General features: G+C 39.8%; 1 protein-coding gene across 1 annotated transcript in view; it reads right to left on the bottom strand.

Moving 5' to 3' along the window:
- XK (X-linked Kx blood group antigen, Kell and VPS13A binding protein) overlaps positions 1 to 22,090 on the bottom strand; it is a gene marked incomplete at both ends in the record, with an annotated part of 46,636 nt that overhangs the window by 23,880 nt on the left and 666 nt on the right. Inside the window, one exon of the mRNA XM_084258896.1 lies at positions 14,669 to 14,931. Coding sequence (XP_084115022.1) covers positions 14,669 to 14,931 — 263 coding nt within the window. The remainder of the gene's footprint in view (positions 1 to 14,668; positions 14,932 to 22,090) is intronic.

Raw genomic sequence — 22,090 nt, 5'->3', positions numbered from 1 at the left:
CACTGTGTAAATGAGACTCTATTAGGAATCTCAGGATCATGAGATGCAGTTTTTGTTTTTGTTTTCTAATTAAGGGTCAAAAATGAATGCTTCTGTCCTGAAGTAAAAAAGACTTGTTTTAGAGTGCAAAGGAGAAAGAATGATGATGGAAAAAACTGAATACAGAAAGTTATAGAAAGAGACTCTGAAAAGGAAAACACAGATTTGGCACGTCTAGATCAGCTTTGATGGCCTCATCCCTAAGGTTGTCAAAAGGAGTCTTCACTCCCTTTAGGATCAAATACTAAACTGAAGTAAACCCAGAGTCTTCTTATCCTCTGTGAAAATGAAAACGTTTCCTTGGGGTATTAGTCTGCTCTTAATAAGACAATGTAAAAGGTTTCTCAGCACATTTATCAGTTTCCTATGGCTGCTATGACAAATTACCACAAAGGTGGTGGCTTAAAGCAACACACATTTATTCTCTTATGGTCCTGGAGGTGAGAATTCTGAAATTACTTCACTGAGATAAAATCAAGGTGTCACAGGGCAGTGCTTCCTCCAGTGAAGAAGGGAAATCCCTTTCATTGCCTTTCCCATCTCCTAAAGCTGCATTCCTGGCATTTCTTGGCTGGTGGCCCCTTCCTTCATCTTCAAAGCCAGCAGTGGGTCACCTTCAGTCCTCAGGTCTCCTTCTCTGTAATCAAGCCCCTTATAAGGGCAGGTGTGATTCCTTCAGGACCACCTGTGTATCCACAATGCTCTTTTCATCTCAGTCTCTTTAACTGCAAAGTTCTTTTCGCCATATAAGGTAACATTCACAGGTTTCAGGGATTAGAACCTGAATTTCTTTGGGGTCAGTATATATGTAATCTGTCCAAAGAGCAGAGATTCCATATCGCACCACAATAACACTGTGCTATGACTATGCTGTTGATTAGTCTCTTAGAAATAAAGAAACAATACAAGTTTTGCATTTACAAATGGGTTAAGAATTGTTACATTATTTAAATAATGTATTGTCACTTTAATTAACAGATAGCCAAGCTACAACCATCCATATACTCATGTACACATAACCCTAATTCTCAAATCTCCGGGAAATTTTTCAATTTTGCCTTCCAAAATTGAATCCAAAATGAAAATGAAATACAACTTCACAACATCTTTTGCATTTAAAACTGTCTTGGAGATTTCCCAGAAGTCGCCAGAAAGTAAAAATGATTTGTTCTTTTACTTTATATAAAGAGAGTTCTTAGGGAAAAAACTACTCTACTACGCTACTATTGATTACTTGAATGAGAAAAAGCCAAACCAGAAGAGGTATTTAGCCTTTCCTAGATTAAATCTGAATAGGGAAAATATTAATATTTCAGAAATTCTATGCTATATGTGAAGTTCCTGTATATTTATTAGCACCCTTATTGTCCACTATGTTTCTAACTCTCAGAGTCCAGCTAGTATCTTCTCTGATTATATTAGACAACAAAATTACAGTGGTATCAGTGATAATTGAATAAATTTAAAAACATAGTTGTGCATAACCTTCCCTTTAAAACTTTACCAGTAACTTCTAGAGCAGTGATTTTCCAAGGAGGATGTACATCAACATTTTCTATGGATATTTAGTAAAATAGATGCTTAACATCTACCCCAAACTTCTTTGAAAATAGGTATAATCAATATGTTTATAGACATTTTCTGCAAAACTCTTTTTGGATTGAATTCATTATCATATTTTGCATATCATAAACAAATTTCATCTTTAGTTGTATTATTTTCATTATGCACGTCCACCAGATCTTTTGCTTGTGAAAATTATCACAAATTTACAAGTACCCCACAGATATTTTAAGTTTCTGCCATCCTTAGGTAGTTTTTTAATTTACTCTGATGCTTCCCTGAAGGGCCTACAATTAGCTACAAGGCTGAGATTTTTAGCTTCAACAAAGCAAGGTCTCAAAACTCCATGAAAAGTGATAGTAACTTGGGTACTTCAAAGACACAGGCTTCTGATATTATCACATAAGCACCTGTGATACTATGGCAGAGGGCAGAATCATAATTCTGAGAACATGTCACTTGAGGAGATGGGTTCATGACAGCTATCACAATATCCCCTGAAACAACACTTGGGTTTGCAAAGCTTGCACTATAAATTCAGTCCTGAGCCTAACCTGTGTGCCTCCAAATAAAACACAAATGAAAAGTTCCTCAACAAGTGAGTTGTTGAGTGCTTTGCTAGAAATCCAGGAGACCCTAACACTTCATATTGAAGAATTTACCTTCTCTTTCCTGGTGGCAAACATTAAACACTTTCTCTCTTGAGACCCATTTCTCAGGATATAGTCATGAAGGAGACTCTACAACAGCTAGGAGAGGAGAGCTCTTCCCCCTACTGTGCTACCCACTCTCCAAGTGACCTTGGGAGAGCAGGTTACCATCTCTGGGCCAACGTGGTGTCAGATGCAAAATGGAGACCCTAAAAAGAATCACTGTGCCCCAAATACCCACTTTTCTTTGGAAATGACCAGACTGGTAACTATTCACCTTAAGCCAAACTCTGAAATAATATAACCTCCTCATTTTACAACCGTGGAAGGTGATGTGTCCCCAAGTAATTTACACTTACAGGAGCCCAGAGCACCATTGTTCTCACCTTTCTTTCACTACTTAGCGTCAGTATGTCATGAACACTCTCACAATGAGTTGGTGAGTTCCTTTCATCCTGCATTTCAGAACACAATTATCTCACAACTGCAGTAGCTAATCTCTCTGCTGCAAACTGATTTCCTTTAGTAGATTTTGCTTTAACAGAAAATTAGAGAAATTTTCCCCACAATGATTCTGGAACCCTGAATATAAAAGAGACTGATCTTTTGTTTCCATGGACTGTGAAGGAGAAACACTAAAAGGACAACAAATATACGTCCTTAGATTTATAATCATACTCTTAAGATAATAAAACAAATTCATTATTCCAATCTGGTTAAATTGTGGTGCATGCATCAAAGACATCTTTACAGACACATCACCCAAAGCAGTGAGAGTGAAGGCAAAGATAAACAGCTGGGACTACATCAAATTAAAGAGCTTCTGCACAGCAAAAGAGACAATAACAAAAACAAAGAGAAACCCCACCAACTGGGAGAACATTTTTGCACCCAACACTAATGATAAAGGACTGATCACAAAAATCTGCAAAGAGCTGATGAGACTCAACAACAACAAAGAAAATAATCCAGTCAAAAATGGGCAGAAGAGCTAAAAAGAAACTTCTCTGAAGAGGAAATGCAAATGGCCAACAGGCATATGAAAAAATGTTCAACATCACTTGTAATCAGGGAAATGCAAATCAAAACTACCATGAGATACCATCTTACACCAGTGAGAATGGCACATATTAAAACAACTAGCAACAACAAATGTTGGCGAGGTTGTGGAGAAAAGGGAACTCTCCTGCACTGCCGGTGGGAGTGCAAACTGGTCCAACCACTATGGAAAGCTGTGTGGAGATTTCTGGACCTACTAAACATAGAGCTTCCATAGGATCCAGCAATTCCACTCCTAGGTATTTACCCAAAGGACACAGAAACATCAATTCCAAAGAACACCTGCACCCCTATGTTTATAGCAGCACTATTTACAATAGCTAAGCTTTGGAAACAGCCCAAATGCCCAAAAATAGATGACTGGATCAAGAAGATGTGGTACATATACACCATGGAATATTACTCAGCATTCAAAAAAGATAAACACATGCAATTTGCAGCAACATGGATGGTGCTGGAAGGGATCATGCTCAGCGAAATAAGCCAAAAAGAAAAAGAAAAATACCAGATGGTCTCACTCATAGCAGGAATCTAGAAAACTTAAATAAGGGACCAGGAAAATGAATAACTATAAGAAAGTGAAAATCAAAATCAACAAAAAACCATGAACCAGAGACACTTTTTGGGGGGTGGGGGCCGGGAGGGGAGGGATTGGGGTCAGAATGGGGGGGTTGCAATTGTATGGGGAATATAAAAATAAAATTTATTATTTAAAAAAATAAATTGTGGTGCATTGACTGATGATTGGTAACAAACTGTTACTAGTCAGCTACCAGAATGCAAATTGAATCTGCATTTTGGAACCTTTACAGCAAGCTCTTTTACTCATGTGATGACTCAACTCTGACTGCACACTCGTTATGTGAAATAAGCCCGCCTACCAGTTTATATGGAATTAAAACAAGAAAAACAGTTAATACTGGTCCTACACCAAAGATAGTTTGAGAAGCATTGTACTGTACACAACATCATTAAATGGAAGACTGATCCTTCAACACTGTGGACTTAGAATTAATTTGTGGTGAGATTCACAAATCCTCGTTACCTATAGTGACCAAATAGTTACTATGAGTAAGTTATGTGGGTCAGATGTGAGATACAAAGAAAGGAGTGGCAAACTAGACACTCATCTTAATGAGACAGCATATTGAATGGCTAGGATACTGGAAGCATGTGTATGCCCATACAGTCTGATTTCACAAGAGAAGCCAGAGACCCAGATATTCTGGTAAAAAGTTCTTGAATTTAAAGGTCATCAGCTTAACTTTCCTTTAAGATGTCTATATAAAACTGACAAATCTATCTGCCACCCAGATTAGGTTTATGAGTTGTCACTTTGCAATTTTTGTACTTCAGGAAAAAATGCATTAGAGGGTAATAGAAGATCCTTCACATTTTAAATTCTATCTTGGGGCTCCAACGGCCCTTTCTAAAGAGTCAGGTGGTCTTCCCTGTTGCAGAATCTGTCAGACACAGGGAACAAGAGAGCCTAGAACTTAAAAATGCCTCTAGGGCCTCCCTGGTGGCACAAGGGGTTAAGTCTCAACACTATGAAGCTATCCGCAGCCACAGCCACTGTAGCATGAGTTCTATCCTGGCTGGCCGGGGAGCTGACCCACATGGTGCAGCAGATCTCTCCTGTCTCACCTGCTGCTCCCCTCAGCAGTGCATTTTAGTCAATCTGCGTGCTCTGCCCCCCATTCTGCTCTGGTGAATCCTCTGATCCCCTGCATCTCTGGCCTGTACCCCAACTCTTGCATGCATAAATAAATAAATCTTTAAAAAATGCCTCTATTTCCAGAGGTTGTGTTCCTGGTAGGCCAGCCCAGTTCCCAGGCCTTGTATTCATGCCAACATAAAGTTACATTACCATCCAAGTTCCCTTAGGCTCTACTCTTGGGTTCACCTCACCTCACACATATTTTTGGCATGTTGATCTGTGCCTGACCCTGGCCTGCCCTAACACTGCTTTTGATCACAGATCTAGTTTGGCAGCCACACCCTCCCCAGCCTCTGGCCCTACTCTGGTTATGATTTTCCCACTCCCAATAGGGCACAGGCTGTCAGTGGTGTCCTCTCTGTGGCCTCTGAACTACAGCAAATCCTTGCCACCATCAGAAATGTACAAAGGGTCAAACTTGGATGGCTCATGGATTCTCAAAGGCAGGGCTCCTCTCTGCTTGCTATGCTGATCGTGACCCATGTGTCCTATGGAACCCACAAGCCTAGCTGAAGCACCATTCTTAAAGGGGTGACAGGACCAATCCACCCGATTCTCCCATGCCCCCCCTCCAGAGTGCTTGTGTTAGGGGGAAAAGGATGTCCCAAAGCAAATTCCATATAGGCTTTGTGGACTCCACCCCTACCCTCAGGCGGTAGAGCATGAGACTCTTAATCTCAGGGTCGTGGGTTCGAGCCCCACGTTGGGCGCCAAGCTGTTATAGAGCACCCTGATATTAAACGGGTTCCTGGCTATGGGTCCTCACCCGCGCGCTTTAAAGGGACTTATGAATACTCTACTACAGACACACGCAAAAGGGTTAATTAAAGGTTTATTTACAAGAGAAAAAGAAATAAGGAAAATGTACAACTCAGGGAGAAAATAGGGAAATAAAGTCTTTAATGCGTCCTACCCGATCCGACGACCTGGAAACCCAAAGTCACTCTCAGAGCTGACCGGACGCTGCGAGCTGGCTGAGAGCCCAAAAATGGAGAGAGCCCCAAAGCCCACGTGTCTGCCTTTTGTATCCACCTGGCTGCTTAACCCCGCCCTCAGGTCCCAGCCACCTTCCCTTTGGTGGTGATGTGATTTGGAGTTCCTAGTGTCTTTGGCTTTGACCTGGGGTGGGGGTGGAGTCCACAAAGCCTATGTGGAATTTGCTTTGGGACATCCTTTTCCCCCTAACAATTGCAACAAGAGGTTATTAACACTCAATCTCCAAATATCACCTCAAATTCCAGACTTCATTCCAGAGAATGAAAGAATCCAGGACATCTGGTTACCCAGAGGTGTGACTGTGACTATTAGTGTCGACAACCGCAGGTTGGGGTCAGGTGTCGGGTGACACTGGAGCACACAGACCTGCGAACCCCGCATGGTGCATCCACACACAATGACTTCTCTGGCCTTTGATAAAATCCTCCCCACACACCCCTCCTGACCCCTAACTTGGATGTTCCCTGGCATGAATAAAGCCTTAGGCACCTCAGTCCTGGTCTTCAGCCCCACCCAGCTACCATCTTTCTGGCAATTCAACAAGCTAGGGACAGCCCCCCTGCCAACCTCAAGACCTTGCCTTGCTCGGAGCCAGTAAGAAAGTCTTCTTCCCCCCATGACTTTAGCCAGCTATTCCCAGCAGGGCCATTTCCCTAGTCACCCTTAAAAGGGCCCCCCAAAATCACCAATTGGGTCAACCATCTCACATTACCACATCTTCTACCACTGCCTCCCCCCAGATAGCTTGTCCCAGATGTCTCACAGACACTGCCAACGGAAAACGACGAAACAGAGGAGTCAAGAGCCAGTTCATAGATTTTAAGCACCTTAATAGTACGTGCTAATGCCAGAAGACCAGGCCATCCTCATCTACGGGTAACTGGGGCACTAGACGAGGCTGCTGATGAGGGCTCCTTTGGGACTTTCATTCTCTTCTTCCAGAGTTGGGGCACCTGACCCTGAGAATGGGTGTCTTTCTTCAGGGAGCGGCAGTGGTGCCAACTGTTGTCCATTGCCTTCTCCATGACTTCTGTTTTGACCAGCATCTTGCGGCTATTTTGCGCCTCCCTGGTCACCATCTCCACGATACTGTTTGTCAGGAAGTCTACCATCCCATCGAGGAAAACCGGCATGGGTGAGTTCAGGCGCTCGATATAGTGACGCCCTCGTAGAAGTCGGCCCATGGGGCTGATGGGGAACTTCAGCCTGGCTTTTACGGAACTGGAGAGAATCCACTTCCTAGGGTTGACATGTTTTTGATTATCCCACTGGCCTGGGCATCTAATTCCTGCCTACCATACCCTCATACTCCAGTCTTCATTGGTCAGGCTATCTTTGTGACAACACTGTTTTTATGATGTCATTGGTGTCCATGCGGCCCTGATCAGGACTGGTCTAGATATGTTTGTGGCTGATACCCAGTCAACAGACTGAACCCTCTTTCTGAGGGAACTCATTCTACTTTAACAGTCTACAAAAAAATGAATGTTTCAATGGAAACACTGCTCCATCTTTAGGAGACACTACTCTAGGTTATCTGACTTTAGCCTCGTGCTATCTTTGAGCTGTCGTAACTCCCTTTTAAGCTGTTGGCCACTGATAGACACGCACAATGCCTTGTACAGCAGAGGTACAATTATCCCTCCTTGTGCCATACTAAAACCAGTTTCACCTTCATTTACACATTCATTTCAATATCCCTCGTTAATATCTGTGTCTATTCTTTGGACTCTCTTTTTGCTGATTTTAACATATGCTGGTTCTCTCATGAGTTAGAGAAAATCTTGAAAATGTGCTCATTTAGGAAAAATGTGTGAAAATAAAAGTAAAAACATACCCCACACATCTGCTCCTCTAGGATCAATACAAATGAGGATCCATTGGGCCTCCCTGGTAGCGCAGCGGTTGAGCGCTGGGTTGAGAAGCTGCCCGCAGCCTCTGCAGCACCAGTTTGATCCCTGGCCACCGGGTGAGGGTCCCACATGGTGCGCAGACCTCTCCTGCCGCCCGCTGCTCCCCTCAGCAGTGTACCTCGGTCCTTCTGCCTGCTCTGCTCCCCGCTCTGACTCTGGTGAATTCTCTCACCCTCCCTCGCTTCTGACTGAACCCAATGCTTGTATAAATAAATAAATAAATAAATAAATAAATAAATAAATAAATAAATAAATCTTTTTTAAAAAAAAATGAGGATCCATGACTACAGCTACCCATATCAGGAAAGGGGGAGTCATTTTTTGACATCTCCCTCTGCTCACCACCCCACTCAATAATTTCATCTTTCTACATCTGCTTCATGAATAATGCTACAATAATTAATTCCTACTATTCCAGCCTAAGGCATTATAATTTTCACCTTGAAAACTGTGGCAGCCCAGTAACTGGCCTCCCTGTTTCTCTCCAATCCATTTTTCAGAGTAATAAGTTTCTAAAGCTAAGCTGATTGTGACACTGTGTTGCTTAATACTCATCGATGCCTTCCCATGACCTTTGGGATAAAGGTCCTGGACTGCTCTTTCCCATTTTTTTTCTTCACTTTTCATCTACCAGGTTTTGGTTTAAACTTAAGTTCCTCTAGGAATTTTTCTCTCATCTCTCGGACTTTGTTAGATTCACCCAATATACCCTCACACAGAAATTTCACTTTGCAAGATTTATCTGAAATAAAATAAATATATGACTATTTCCTATTTGTTTGAAAAGACAGGGGACTGTCTATCTTTTTTTTTTTGAAGTTTTTAAAAATTATTTTATTTTATTTTATATATTTTTTACATCATTTTTCATTTTTGCACAATGTGTGCATTTTCATCTTGGTTATAGTCCCCATACAATTCCCACCCCCCCTTATTTTGACCCCAATTCCTCCTTTTCCTGCACCCCCCGTAGTGTGTCTCTGGTTTATAGTTGCTTGTTGATTTAGATTTTTACTTTATTATAATTAGTCTTTTTCCTGGTCCCTTATTTAGGTTTTCTAAATTCCTGCTAGGAGTGAGACCATCTGGGATTTTTCTTTTTCTTTCGGGCTTATTTCACTGAGCATGACCCCTTCCAGGAACATCCATGTTGCTGCAAATTGCAGACTGTCCATCTTATTCACTACTTTATACTCAGAGCCCAACACAGCTTCAGGAATATAGAACCTATTTGATAGTCATTGAGTTCATGAATGAATTCATATAAATTTAATCCAAATTCTGTCTCCTTTGGTGGACGGTGAGTACAATTTCCTGCTTTAGTAAGATAGAAGGAATCTTATGCTCTTCACAGGGATGCTGTGAAAATGAAACACAATGGTGTCTATCACGAAGCTTTGTCTACCAAAAAGCAAGGGTTGGAGAAAGTCATTATTACTACCAGCATAACTACTGTAAGTGGAAGAGAAAGGCAGTTTGGAGTCCAGAGAGGCGAAATGTCAGGCTGCAGGGGGCCTTTATGGAGCATTTTTTTTTTTTTTGTGGGACCCTCGCCAGTGGCCTGGGATCGAACTGGTGCTGCAGAGGCTGTGGGCAGCCTCACAACCCAGCGCTCAACCGCTGCGCCACCAGGGGAGGCTCTATGGAGCATATTAAGCTTGATTTGCTCACTTGGACCTCAGCCACACCAAAATCCAGAGACTTGCTCATGCACTGCTGAACGCTAATTGGACCCAGGAGTCTCTGGATAGCCAAACTTACCAAGATTTAAGCTCAGAGACAGAGTCCATTATTCACTGACTACGAGCAATAAAACTCTGCAACAGTGTATGTTTCCATTTATATTAAATATGTACAGCGGGCAAATCAATAGAGACAGAGAGCAGACTAGTGATTGTCAGAGGCTGGAGGAGGGGAAATGAGAAGTGACTGCTAGCAAGTATGAAATATCTTTTTGATGTAATAAAAATGTTCTAAAATTAGATAGTGGTGATAATTGTATCACTGTGACTATCCTAAAGTCCACTGAATTGTACACTTACACTTACAAATAGTGTTTTATGTTATATGAATTATATTTCAATTAAAAAAAAACCTCTCCAGTGGACCACATTGCTGGCTCTGCCTTCTCTCTCCAAGGCCAATCTCTCCCAGGGCCAAATTCATCAATGTCTGCTCAGTGAGCACAGAAGCAGAGGGAAGATGGTTATAGACTTTAATTTTTGAATGGGCTTGATGTCCTCCTGTCAATAACATCTAATTTCTATTGGTCTCAACTTCCTTTACATGGTATGAAAGATACTGTTAGCTGTCTACTCAAAATTCCTTCCTGCTCTTATATCTTAGGAAAATACAATTTTGTTCTGGGTGGAAAGGGGCCCACCCCTCGGCTAGTGAAGATTAGTCTAATCTAGTGTTCCCAAACTTTGATAATGATAACAATCATTTAGAGTCCCCTGATTTTAAAAAAAAAAAAAAGAAATATAGGAACACCGTGGGGATATCGCAGGTTTGGTTCCAGACCATTACAATAAAGTGAATATCACAATGAAATGAGTCACAATGAATTTTTTGGTTTTCCAACACATACAAGTTATGTTTTACACGGTACTGTAGTCTATCAGGTGTGCAATAACATCATAGCTAAAAAAAAAGCACATATCTTAATTAAAAATAATAATTTATTGTTAAAACTTCAAACTATCATCTGAACCTTCAGTGAATCCTAATCGTTTTGCTGGTGGAGGGTCTAGCCTTGATGATGATGGTTGCTGACTGATCAGAGCAGTGGATGCTGAAGGCTGGGGTGGCTATGGAAATTTCTTCAAATACGACAACAATGAAGCTTGCTGCAACTGACTCTTCACTTCATGAATGACTTCTGTGTAGTATGCACTGCTGTTTGAGAGTATTTCATATATAGTATAACTTCTTTCAAAATTGGAGTCAATCCTCTCAAACCCAGTCACGGCTTGTTAAACTGAGTTTATGTAATATTCTAAATCTCTTGTCATTTCAACAGTGTTCACAACATCTTCACCAGAAGTACATTCCATCTCAAGAAACTACTTTCTTTGTTCATTGTCAGCAATAACTTCTTATCCATTCAAGTTTTATCATGAGATCACAGGAAATTGAGTCCCATCTTCAGGCTCCAATTCTAATTGTAGTTCTTTTGCTATTTTTATCATATCTGTAGTTATTTCCTCCCCTAAAGTTTTGAATTCAAAGTCATTCAGGAGGTATGGAATCAACTTCTTCCAAACTTGTGTTAATGTTGACATTTTGACCTCTTCCCACGCATCACAAGTGTTCTTGATGGTATCTAGAATGGTGAATCCTTTTGAGAAGGTTTGCAATTTACTTTGCGTGTGTCTATCAGATGAATCACTGTCTATGATAGTTATAGCCTTATGAAATGTATTTATTCAATAAAAAAACATGAAAATTTAAATGACTCTTTTACCCATGAGCTGCAGAATGATGATGTGTTAGCAGGCATGAAAACAACATATATCTTGTACATGTCCATTAGAGCTCTTGGGTAACCCTGTATATTGTCAATAAGCAGTCATATTTTGGAAAAAGTCTTTTTTTCTGAGCAGTAGGTTCTCACCAGAGGGCTTAAAATAGTCAGTAAACCATTTTGGAAAGACATGTGCTGTCATCCAGGCTCTGTTGTTCCATTTATAGAGCACAGGCAGAGTAGATTTAGCATAATTCTTAAGTGTCCTAGGATTTTCAGAATGATAAATGAGTACTGGCTTCAACTTCAAGTAACCAGTTTCATTAGCCCCTAACAGGAAAGTCAGTTTGTAATTTGAACTTTTGAAGCCAGGCATGGACTTCTCTCTACCTACGTAAGCCCTGGAGGGCACCTTCTTCTAATATAAGGCTGTTTCATCTGCACTGAAAATCTGTTTAGTGTAACCACTTTATTGATAAGCTTAGCTAGATCTTCTGGATAACTTGCTGCAGCTTCTCCATCAGCACTTGCTTTTTCACCTTGCAATTTTATTGTTATGGAGATAACTTCTTTCCTTAAGCTTCATGAACGATCTTCAGCTGGCTTCAAAATTTTCTTGTGCAGCTTCCTTGCCTCTCTCAGTTTTCATACAATTGAAGAGCATTGGGACCTTGCCTGTATTAGGCTTAAGGGAATGCTGTGGTAGGCTGCATCTTCTCTTCACACCACTAAAACTTTCTCCATATCAACAGGGCTGTTTACTTTCTTATCTTTCATGTGTTCACTGCAATAGCACTTTGAATTTCCCTCCAGAACTTTTCCTTGGCATTCATAACTTGATTAACTGCTTGTCACAAGAGGCCCAGCTTTTGATCTATCTTGGCGTTCAACATGCGCTCCCCATAATCATATGGCTTAATCATATTTAGTTTTTGATTTAAAGAGACATGTGACTCTCCCTTTCACTGAAACACTAAAATGCCATTGTAGGGTTATTAAGTGGAGTAATTTCAGTATTATTGTATCTCAGGGAATGGGGGTGCCAAGGAGGCGAGAGAATGCGGAACAGCTGGATGGTGGAGCAGTCAGAATACGCACAACATTTATAAAATTCACCATCTTGTGACACATCCTAGCCTATAGTCCATTTATAATTACCTTAACCCTTCTAGGGGAGGGAATCCTTTCTCAGACATGTTGAAGCAGAACTAGGATTAATCAAGACCTTTGTAAATGGCAGTCGTCTTTATTTTTTAAAACAATTATTATCAAATGTTTATTTTCCACATGGTATTAGGTAAAAAGCAAACTTGCATATTTTAATGGCTTGATGGAAAAATAGGTTTGTGGTCATCAGCCCCAAATGTAGCCATATTGCTCAAAACAAAAAGTTCTTTCCCTATTTCTCCCTCTCTCTCTCTTTCAATTTTTCTTTTCAAACTTACTTGAATTATCAAATTTATCAAAGAAGCCAAGTATTTCTTTTTTCTGAAACAACTAATATTTGTCCCTTGTACACTAGATCTAAGCTTGGAACATTCACTCAGTTATTTTCAACAGAGACTTAAAACTCCAACAGAGCCTTATTACTCTCAAGTAAGATCAGTTTCCTTAATTTTGTGAAGAGTCACACTTGAGAAGACAGTGAGGCCAAACAGCATCTTCATGGTCAAGGATTTACATCATGGGAGCCTATAATTTTTATTGGTAAAATGAGGGTGTACAGTGACTGTCTGATGATTTTAAGTAGCAGAATTCTTTTTTTTTTTTTTCAAGTGAAACATTATATAAAGGAATAAAATTATAACTGGTCTAACAGAAGCACAAGCATAAAGAGAACCTCCTCAGGTATTTCTTCCTTGAAAATAGAAGCAATCCATTTATTTAAAGAAATGTAATTCAGGGCCTCCCCGGTGGCGCAGCGGTTGAGTGCTGGGTTGCAAAGCTGCCCGCAGCTTCTGCGGCCCCGGTTTGATCCCCGGCTGCTCCGCGGCCACCAGAGGAGGGTCCCACATGGCGCACAGACCTCTCCTGCTGCCCGCTGCTCCCCTCAGCAGTGTACTTCGGTCCTTCTGCCTGCTCTGCTCCCCGCTCTGGCTCTGGTGAATTCTCTCACCCTCCCGTGCTTGTGACTGTACCCAGTGCATGTATAAACAAAACAAATAAATAAACAAATTAATTAATTAATAAATAACATGCCTCTATTAAAAAAAATTTAAAAAAAATAAAGAAATGTAATTCAGTGTGAATTATTCACTAATTATTCACTAATTATTCTCTAAGAACCCTGTAGTACTAATAATACATGTATTATTAGTACTACAGGGTTCTTAGAGAATTCAAAGTCTTAGAGAATTCTAGTTCAAAGGTTTTCAAACTATATTCTATGGAGTTCTGGGATCCTTACATGCACCAGGGGTCTGCCCACTGAGCTTCTCACTTCTGCTTCTGCTAGACCAGTTATAATTTTATTCCTTTATATAATGTTTCACTTGAAAAAAAAAAAACAGTCATCTTTATTTTTAAGTGGGCCATGCCCTCTTCTTTATAAGTGTGTGTGTGTGTGTGTGTGTGTGTGTGTATACACTTGATTGATTGTTTGAATCTCAGAGGGCCTATACTTCCAGATTCCTGGGAGGGTGGGGGCCTCACAGATATTACTTGTCACAATAACATTTTATGAGATAGGTTTATTTTCCTGAATGGAATTCTATTTGAAAATCTATAATGAGGGCTGGCAAACTTTTGCAGCAAAGAGTCAGATAGTAAAGATTTTAGGCTTTGTGGATCACATGCTCTCTGTGGCAGCTACTCAACTCTGCTATTGTATCACAAAAGCAGACAGACAATAAATGAAAGGCCATGGTTGTATTTCAATTACAAGCAGTGCCTGATTGGGTCCATGGGCTATCATTTGCCATATTCTGAACAATAAAAAACCTGAGAATAAAAAACACTGGCTCTACAAGTAAAAATCAAATAGGTCATCACCAGCTATGATCTCTCACTGTGTCCCTGCCGCCTGGAAAAACGATGAACTGAGAAAAGGGTATAGGGGCACACAGAGGACTCACAATGGTCAATGTCCATTCCAGTTACAAATCTTAGAGAACAAGGGTGCCACTACATTCAGTAAGCACTATGGACCACAGACTCAGGACTGAATGCACATGTGAATGAATTACATCTAAAACAAAATAAACTTTATATTTTGCTTCCCTTTTTGATCCCCATATGTCAGTAGAAATGAAAATATACATACATCTTCCGATGGTGACATCCTGCTGCAAGACGCTTATATACAGCTGCAGGGTCAGCTGGGGGGCTGAGCCCAGGAAAGCCTGGATCACTGATGCTCGACTGAATGCAGATCGATGGGCAAACAGCTTGCCCTCTGCCTGGCCCACCTCCTTCTCAACCTCCTCTGAGAGGCCATTTTTGGGTATTTGCCGCCTCTTGGTGATACTGACATAAGGCTCTTCGCTGCTGCCTGACTGAAAGTAGATGCAGAAGACTTCAAAACACCTGGAAATAAATCAGCAAGTCATGATAGTCAGAGGCTGACAAGATACTGTCCTTTCTCAGTTACTTTTCTCTGCTTGTACTTAGCCTAATTCTCAAAACTTTAACTGGCAACTCTGGACTATACCCTCTCTAAAATTACCCACTCCAAGGAGCTTTTCTGAACACGAAGTCCTTTTGCGGACCCCCAACAGGCCAGTGGAAACTGAGTGAGAAGCAAATTGAGAGGTGACACCAAACGCCATTGAGGCAAGGAAACCAAGTAGAGAATGGAAAGAGCCTCAAGTTTCAAAGCCACAGAAATGTGTTCAGTTCCCCTTTCCTGATACTTATTAACTGTGTAGTACTGGGCAAGTCATTTATCCCCTGAATCTTTTCCCTCAATTATAAAGTAGTGATGATACCTATTTTGCCCCATTGTTATGAAGCTAATATAGTATGTTTGTCTAGGGTGTATACATTATAGCTGTACATATATTAATACTTAAAAATATATAGACTTACAATGTATTTAATAATGATATATTTATTCCACATTCAATAGATGCCACAAATCATTATTGAAGCATCAACCACGGTTGGGAGATCCCCCTGCGAAATATCTTATTACCTCGCATTCCTCTGGAAGGCTTCAATGTTATCTATCTCTCTGTTCTCTTAAGCCATGTAGTATATGATTAAAGTCAATCATGCCCGCAAACCTGCCAGACATGTCTTTTTTTATGGAATTTCAAGCCAGGGAAGGTGCTTTAACCAGTTACCTTTCTAGGCCTTTTTAAATTGGATTTTCATCTCCAGGTAATGATATGGGTACTGAAGGGAGGAAGAATACTAATATGTGCAATTTTCTTTGAAGCACACACACAAACGGATTAATGGATCAATAGAGGGATGGATAAATGTGTGAAATAAAATATAATTATAGAGTCTAGATGGCATGTACTTGGGTGGTCACTGTACAATTCATTCAAGTTATCTTATGTATGTTTGAAAATTTTCATAAGATGCTGAGGAAAACAGGTCATTCCTAGGAATAAGAGGTTTGTGGCCTTAGGTTTCAAAATTGTTAAAAGACATTTTCCCCCAAACATGCACTTTTATATAATTTTTTATTTTTTTAAACAATATTTGCTTCCCCACACCCCCTCAGGTTGAGTCCCCATGGAATTTCCTTCCCCAAGGCACCTGTGCACCATCACCGCAGTCCCCTGTGCTCCTCTCTCCCTCCCTCTGATCCCTCTCCCTCCTCCTCCCCTGCAGGATGCCTCTGATTTGTAATTGTCTGTTTTTGCTTTGTTGAGTTTTGTACTGTTATTATTTTTTCTTTACACTGATGTCTTATTTGGTCTCAAACATGCATTTTTATAACAGCCTTATAGTGCTGCCTGGAGATTTTATGGCTTCATTTATTCTATTGAATGTTCACTTTGTACTTGCACCCTGAGGCAACTATGGCAGTGAATATATTTATAATTTGAAATAATAAGACTTGATGCAAGAGAGGAAATGTAGGAGTCTCTCCGGTGAATAAAAAATGGACATATTTTGTGACTATAACCTTTGTTCCTGGGAGAAAGAAAGTACATAGCTGTGACTGTGTGTGTGTGTGACGGGTTTGTCTGCTATGTTTTACTAGGGAAACATGCATATATTTATAGGTTGTATGAAAATATGTAGAACAGTCTGGACCAATTTGCTCAGTTGAAAATAATGAAGTTAATGAAGTTCAGGTTATAAGTTCATGCCCAGCTGATCCAACTGAATTTGCTCTGAGGAAAAACTTGACTCTATGATTGAGGACTGTAAAGTTCTAACAACATCACACAGTGAGACCACTGACCACAACAAGGGTTTGAAAACAGAATAAACTGACTATTGCTTTATTTTCAAATATGTGATGAATGCCGACACACTTTGCTACATTCCTACATAATGTAGTAATTTACACATAACTTTATAAGTGCTGTGGGGAATGCAAAGACAGCTGATCATCCACCTTATTTGGAGGTGCTCACAATCTAAATGGAAAAAATGGGACATATACATAATAAGGATAATAAATAACAAACTAATATTTATAGAGCACCTTCAGTTTATAAAATATTTCTTAAATATGAACTCATAAAGAATTTCTACTGCAAGAATTTAAATCATACCATTATTTGTAGTAACAAAATTCTGGGAATACTTGAAAGGTCCCCAAATAAAACAATGATTAAAAAAAAAACAGTGAAATATCCAATCCTTAAAACTTATGGTATACTACTGATACATAAAAATGTTTACCATACTTGGTAAATGAAGGGAGTAAGTAACATTGAAATATATGTGCATATATATATATATATATATATACATGCATACACACACATAAAATTTTATTTTTGTAAAAATAAAATGTATACAAATCACATACACACATAAACAGTGGAGTGCTTGCGCTGGTTCATACCGACTCAAGAGACTGCTAAGTAATAAGGCATTGTATAAGCTAGTTGTTAAATAACGAGTAGCTTGAAATAGACCATGATGGAAATATTTATATTACAGAAATCAGCAAATAGTGCAAATCGGGCTTCTTTTCCTTGGAGAAACAGTTTACCTATAAAAATGTTAGGATATACAACAAAATATTGAGAATTGTTCTCTTTAGGCAGTCAAATTATAGGCTTTTGACTATTTTCTTAAATGTGCTTATCTGTTTTCTCAAATATGTGAGAAAATAACAAAAAAGGTTGCTTGAATAAAATCAAGCTTAAAGTTTTTAAAGACAACAACAAAACACCAGCACATGCTAAATGCTGAGTCAATAAAATGAAAGTTCAGAGGGAAATCAGTTCTGTGGAGGGGCTTGTATGAAACCAGAAGCATTTACCAAATTTCAGTGTCTCTCAATGGAAATAAGAGGGTCCCAGAATGAGCGAATTACAGAGGAGGCCCTGTGGAATCCACTATCTTTCCCTAATTCATACATTTATGAGTTACAGAATTTTATTTTATTTTTTTAATAGAGGCATGCTTTATTTATTTGTTTGCTGGTTTGTTTGCTTGTTTTGTTTATACATGCACTGGGTACAGTCAGAAGCGCGGGAGGGTGAGAGAATTCACCAGAGCCAGAGCAGGGAGCAGAGCAGGCAGAAGGACCAAAGTACACTGCTGAGGGGAGTAGCGGGCGGCAGGAGAGGTCTGCGCGCCATGTGGGACCCTCCTCCGGTGGCCGTGGAGCAGCCGGGGATTGAACCGGCGCCGCAGAGGCCGTGGGCAGCTTCGCAACCCAGTGCTCAACCGCTGCACCACCGAGGAGGCCCCAGAGTTACAGAATTCTATACATAGTAAATGCTGAATAAATTTATGAAAGGCCCCAAGATATCCTGCCATTACTAGTTAAGAAAACTTGTTTTTTTTTTTTTTAAAGCACTACCATTTATTTTTCTAACAATTCTACAAAATTTATCCAATTACTCCAAATCTGGTTTTTGGTGTTTTGTTTTGTTTTGTTTTGTTTTGTTTTGTTTTGTGGTTGGTTTGACCTGGTTTTGGTTTTTGCTTGAGAGGTTGTCTAAATATATTGTACATTAAATATTTTCATCAAAATCATTCAAGGAAGTTTTGTACTTATGTAGATGAAAGGTTGGCAAATATTTTCTGTAAAGTATTTACAAAGAGTAAATATTTTAGGCTTTGCACGTCATGGTCTCTATTGCAAATACGCAACTCTTGCTGGAGTGCAAAAGCAGTCACAGACAAAACAGAAACGAGTTAGCATGGCTGTGTTCCAACAAAACAATTTACAAAAACAGGCAAGGCAATGGGGGGATTTGACCTGTGGGGCATAGTTTGCTGACCCCGAATGTAGGTGAACAAGCAGGTTGATCCATTTTCTCCACCCTTTTATCCTGCTCTTATTCTTTTGCTGAAACCATGCATGTTGGTGCAGACACAAATAACCTGTGGTACCAGAAACCCTCTAAGGTAGTTCATAAAAAGGCATTTTCAAAAGAAATACTGGCTATGATTTCTTATATGCCACGTTATCTTCTGACACACGTGCTCTGTGAGGCTAGGGGACAACCAAATTGGTTAAATAGAAAGTGCCACATAACCTGTGCCTAATCACTTGCATAATCTCACTGAGCCTCAATTCCTCAACTGTAAAAAAAAAGATAATGACAGTTAGCTAACAGGGTTTTACAGTGGATGGAAATTAGTACTGTATGTAAAAGCACTTTTTGCAAACCAAGAAAGGTGGCTCTTCAAATTTAGGTCATTATTATTTTTTTAAGATTTATTTATTATGCATACAAGAGCTAGGGTACAGGCCAGAGATGCAGGGGAAGGGGTAAGAGGATTCACCAGAGGGAGTGGGAAACAGAACAGGCAGATTGACTGAAATACACTGCTGAAGGGAGCAGCGGGCGAGACAGGAGAGGACTGCTGCGCCATATGGGTCTCTCCCTGGCCAGGGATTGAACTCGTGCTGCATGGGCTGTGGACTGCTTCATAGTGCAGTGCTCAACCCATTGAGGCACCAGGGAGGCCCTAGGCCATTATTATTATAAAGTCTTTTGAAAGTTTACTTTCAAAATAGTTTGGTTAATCATTTTGCAATGTTCTATAAAAATTACTGGAACTTCTAAGCCTTCATTTTATAAACACAGATTTTTCATGTACCACTTTTCCTCATTATGCTAGTAGTAAAAATGGAGGAAAATACCTTTAATTTTTAACTCATTTATATGTAGTCTTTCTCCTAATTAAGGTGCAAAATTACATAATAGTAAAAGAATGATAAACAGATATGTTGTTTTTGCTAAGAGGGGCTCTTTCTCTTTCTGGCTTTCTAGAATGTCTATTATTATTCACAATAGGATTCGCATTAAAATAGAAAAAAAATTCAAGACATTATCTAATGTTCATATCATTCAAACCCAATCTAACGAGAAAACCACCAGACAGATTGCAACTTCAGTTTTAAAGATAAGACTAATGTAAATGAAATATGGTACTCTCCTGATGCCCCCCCAACAAAGGACAGAAAATTGTAGTGGCTAGCCCATAATCATTACAGTGTCCTCTATTGCAGCTTAAGTGAAAGAACTCAAAAACTTGCATCTCACCTAAAAGAAAATGAGTATGACTAGTAGCACATGCCCAAATGTAAACAGAGTTAAATTTTCCAAAAACCTTTTCAAAATATTACTAATTCCAACTGCTAAGGAGGAAATGAAACACATCATGACTCCTCTTTGTTTGGCAGAAATAATGTTGATCTTATATAGAGTTAAAGAATCAAGTGCTCAGCAGGAAGAACTTCCAATAAGATTAAGTCATGCTAACTCACAACATCAAATTGCTTTTCTTGTCATGTGGAAGCTAAAATGCTTGGAACCACCATTTTGTGTATCTCCTTGAAATAGGACAGCAGAATTAGTAAGAGAAAGTCCTTGTTGAAGGAAGGGGGTTGTTTGTTGCTTTTTTTATGTTTTATTTTGCCCCCCTCCTAAAACAATGGCCTATATAAAATATTCTAGAAACTGGTCTTTTTACAGTGTTGAAACTTTTCATATAGCTGAGAAGCTATTCTTCAAAGCTTCAAACTTTTCTTTCTTATAGTTAAAAATATTTCTACTGCAAAAACTGAGAAAAGAAGAGAAGCATATAATAAAGGAGAAAATGATGCACTGTTCTATTTTTCCTCAGGAGAAAATTTAAATTACCCATTTCCCTGCCATCCAGAAATGATCACGCTCAATATCTTGGCATATTTCCTTGGCTCAGGTTTATATTTGCCATCCTGTTATACATAATTATTAGGTCATTAGTTTTATCTTTTTGAAGATAAAAACTTTTAAAACATTTGCAATAGCAGTAATGATAGAGTGTTATTTGCCTGGATGGTTATACAGATTTTGGCAAAATGGTCAAACTTTCTTAAGATGACAGAAGTATTGATAAAATGAACTCCACCCTCCCCTGCCTACTTTCTAGTAGGAAACCAGACTCCACTTCTAAGAAACCTTGTGAACTTGACCTCATTTTCCTCATCTCTAAAATGGGGACAGTTACAGCTCCTTCATGGTCAAGATTCATTGAACTAGAGCATATAAACACCTAGTAAAGCATCAAGCATAGGAGACATTTCAGAAATGTCAATTCCCCTTCCTGTCACTTAGCCATCATGAGCAAGGAGTTTGGGAGTTTTCTTTTCAGGAATGAGGTTAACAAATGAGTGCCTGCTTAAAGCAGGGCACAGTGATTTTGCTGGGATGGTGAGGGGAGTATAATCAGGACCCTGTGACCTACTTGGTGAGGGAGTGCTAAATCTGTTCTCACTGCATGGCTCCAGGTTGCAGAACTTTTTATTTCTTCATTCCCTTTCTTGCTGTTTTTGCCCCTAACTCTTCCCTTCTTATCTGGACATCAGCAGCAACTTTTTAGTCCCCTCAGAGTACCTATTTCTCTTCCCTTCTAGGATTCCTTAGCTGAGAAACCTGTTCCCCAAGTTTGCCAACACTGTGTATAATGCAAGTGAGTATTCTGAGTGTCAACTGGGATTCACTGTTTTTAATAGGAAGTGTAAGCTTTATAATAGGGCTTTGTAAATCTAGCCTGCTACTTACTAGTGTGTGTGTGTGTGTGTGTGTGTGTGTGTGTGTGTGTGTGAATGAAAAGAGAAAGAGAGAGTGAGAGATTTCCTGGTGGGAAAGGCTCCTGGCTAGTTGAATCTTCTGGCAGCTAGCTGAGGTGCATCTCAGGGCCTATCGGTCTTTGCATTTCTTCCTGTATGCCTATGTCTACAGCTGAGTCTTACACATTTATTTAGAATCCATAGAAGTCCTTTGTTTTGCTTTTCCTACAGAGATGAAAGCTATCAAAAAAAAAAAAAAACTTTGAACCTCTCCCCATGGTCCTCAGACAAACCAAAACGTACTCAAGGACCGTATCTTTCTACGTGTTTTGGGTTAACACATTTTCCCCCCCAGAAATGCCACTGAGGGCTTCTTTTCTTAACACATGGCAAGTTTTTGTCTGCATGGCACGTTGTGATCCAGGCCCAGTAGCTGGAAGTGAGGGAGGGCTGGGAGATATGCCCACGACCCCGCAGGATTCCACCCCAAGAAAAAAGCCCCACATGTGCATCTGTTCCTAAGAGCACAAACTG

This window comes from Talpa europaea, assembly GCF_964194135.1.
Source record: "Talpa europaea genome assembly, chromosome: X".
NCBI lineage: Eukaryota > Metazoa > Chordata > Mammalia > Eulipotyphla > Talpidae > Talpa > Talpa europaea.
The sequence above is the reverse complement of the archived record's forward strand: the minus strand, read 5'-3'. Positions and strand labels throughout refer to the sequence as shown.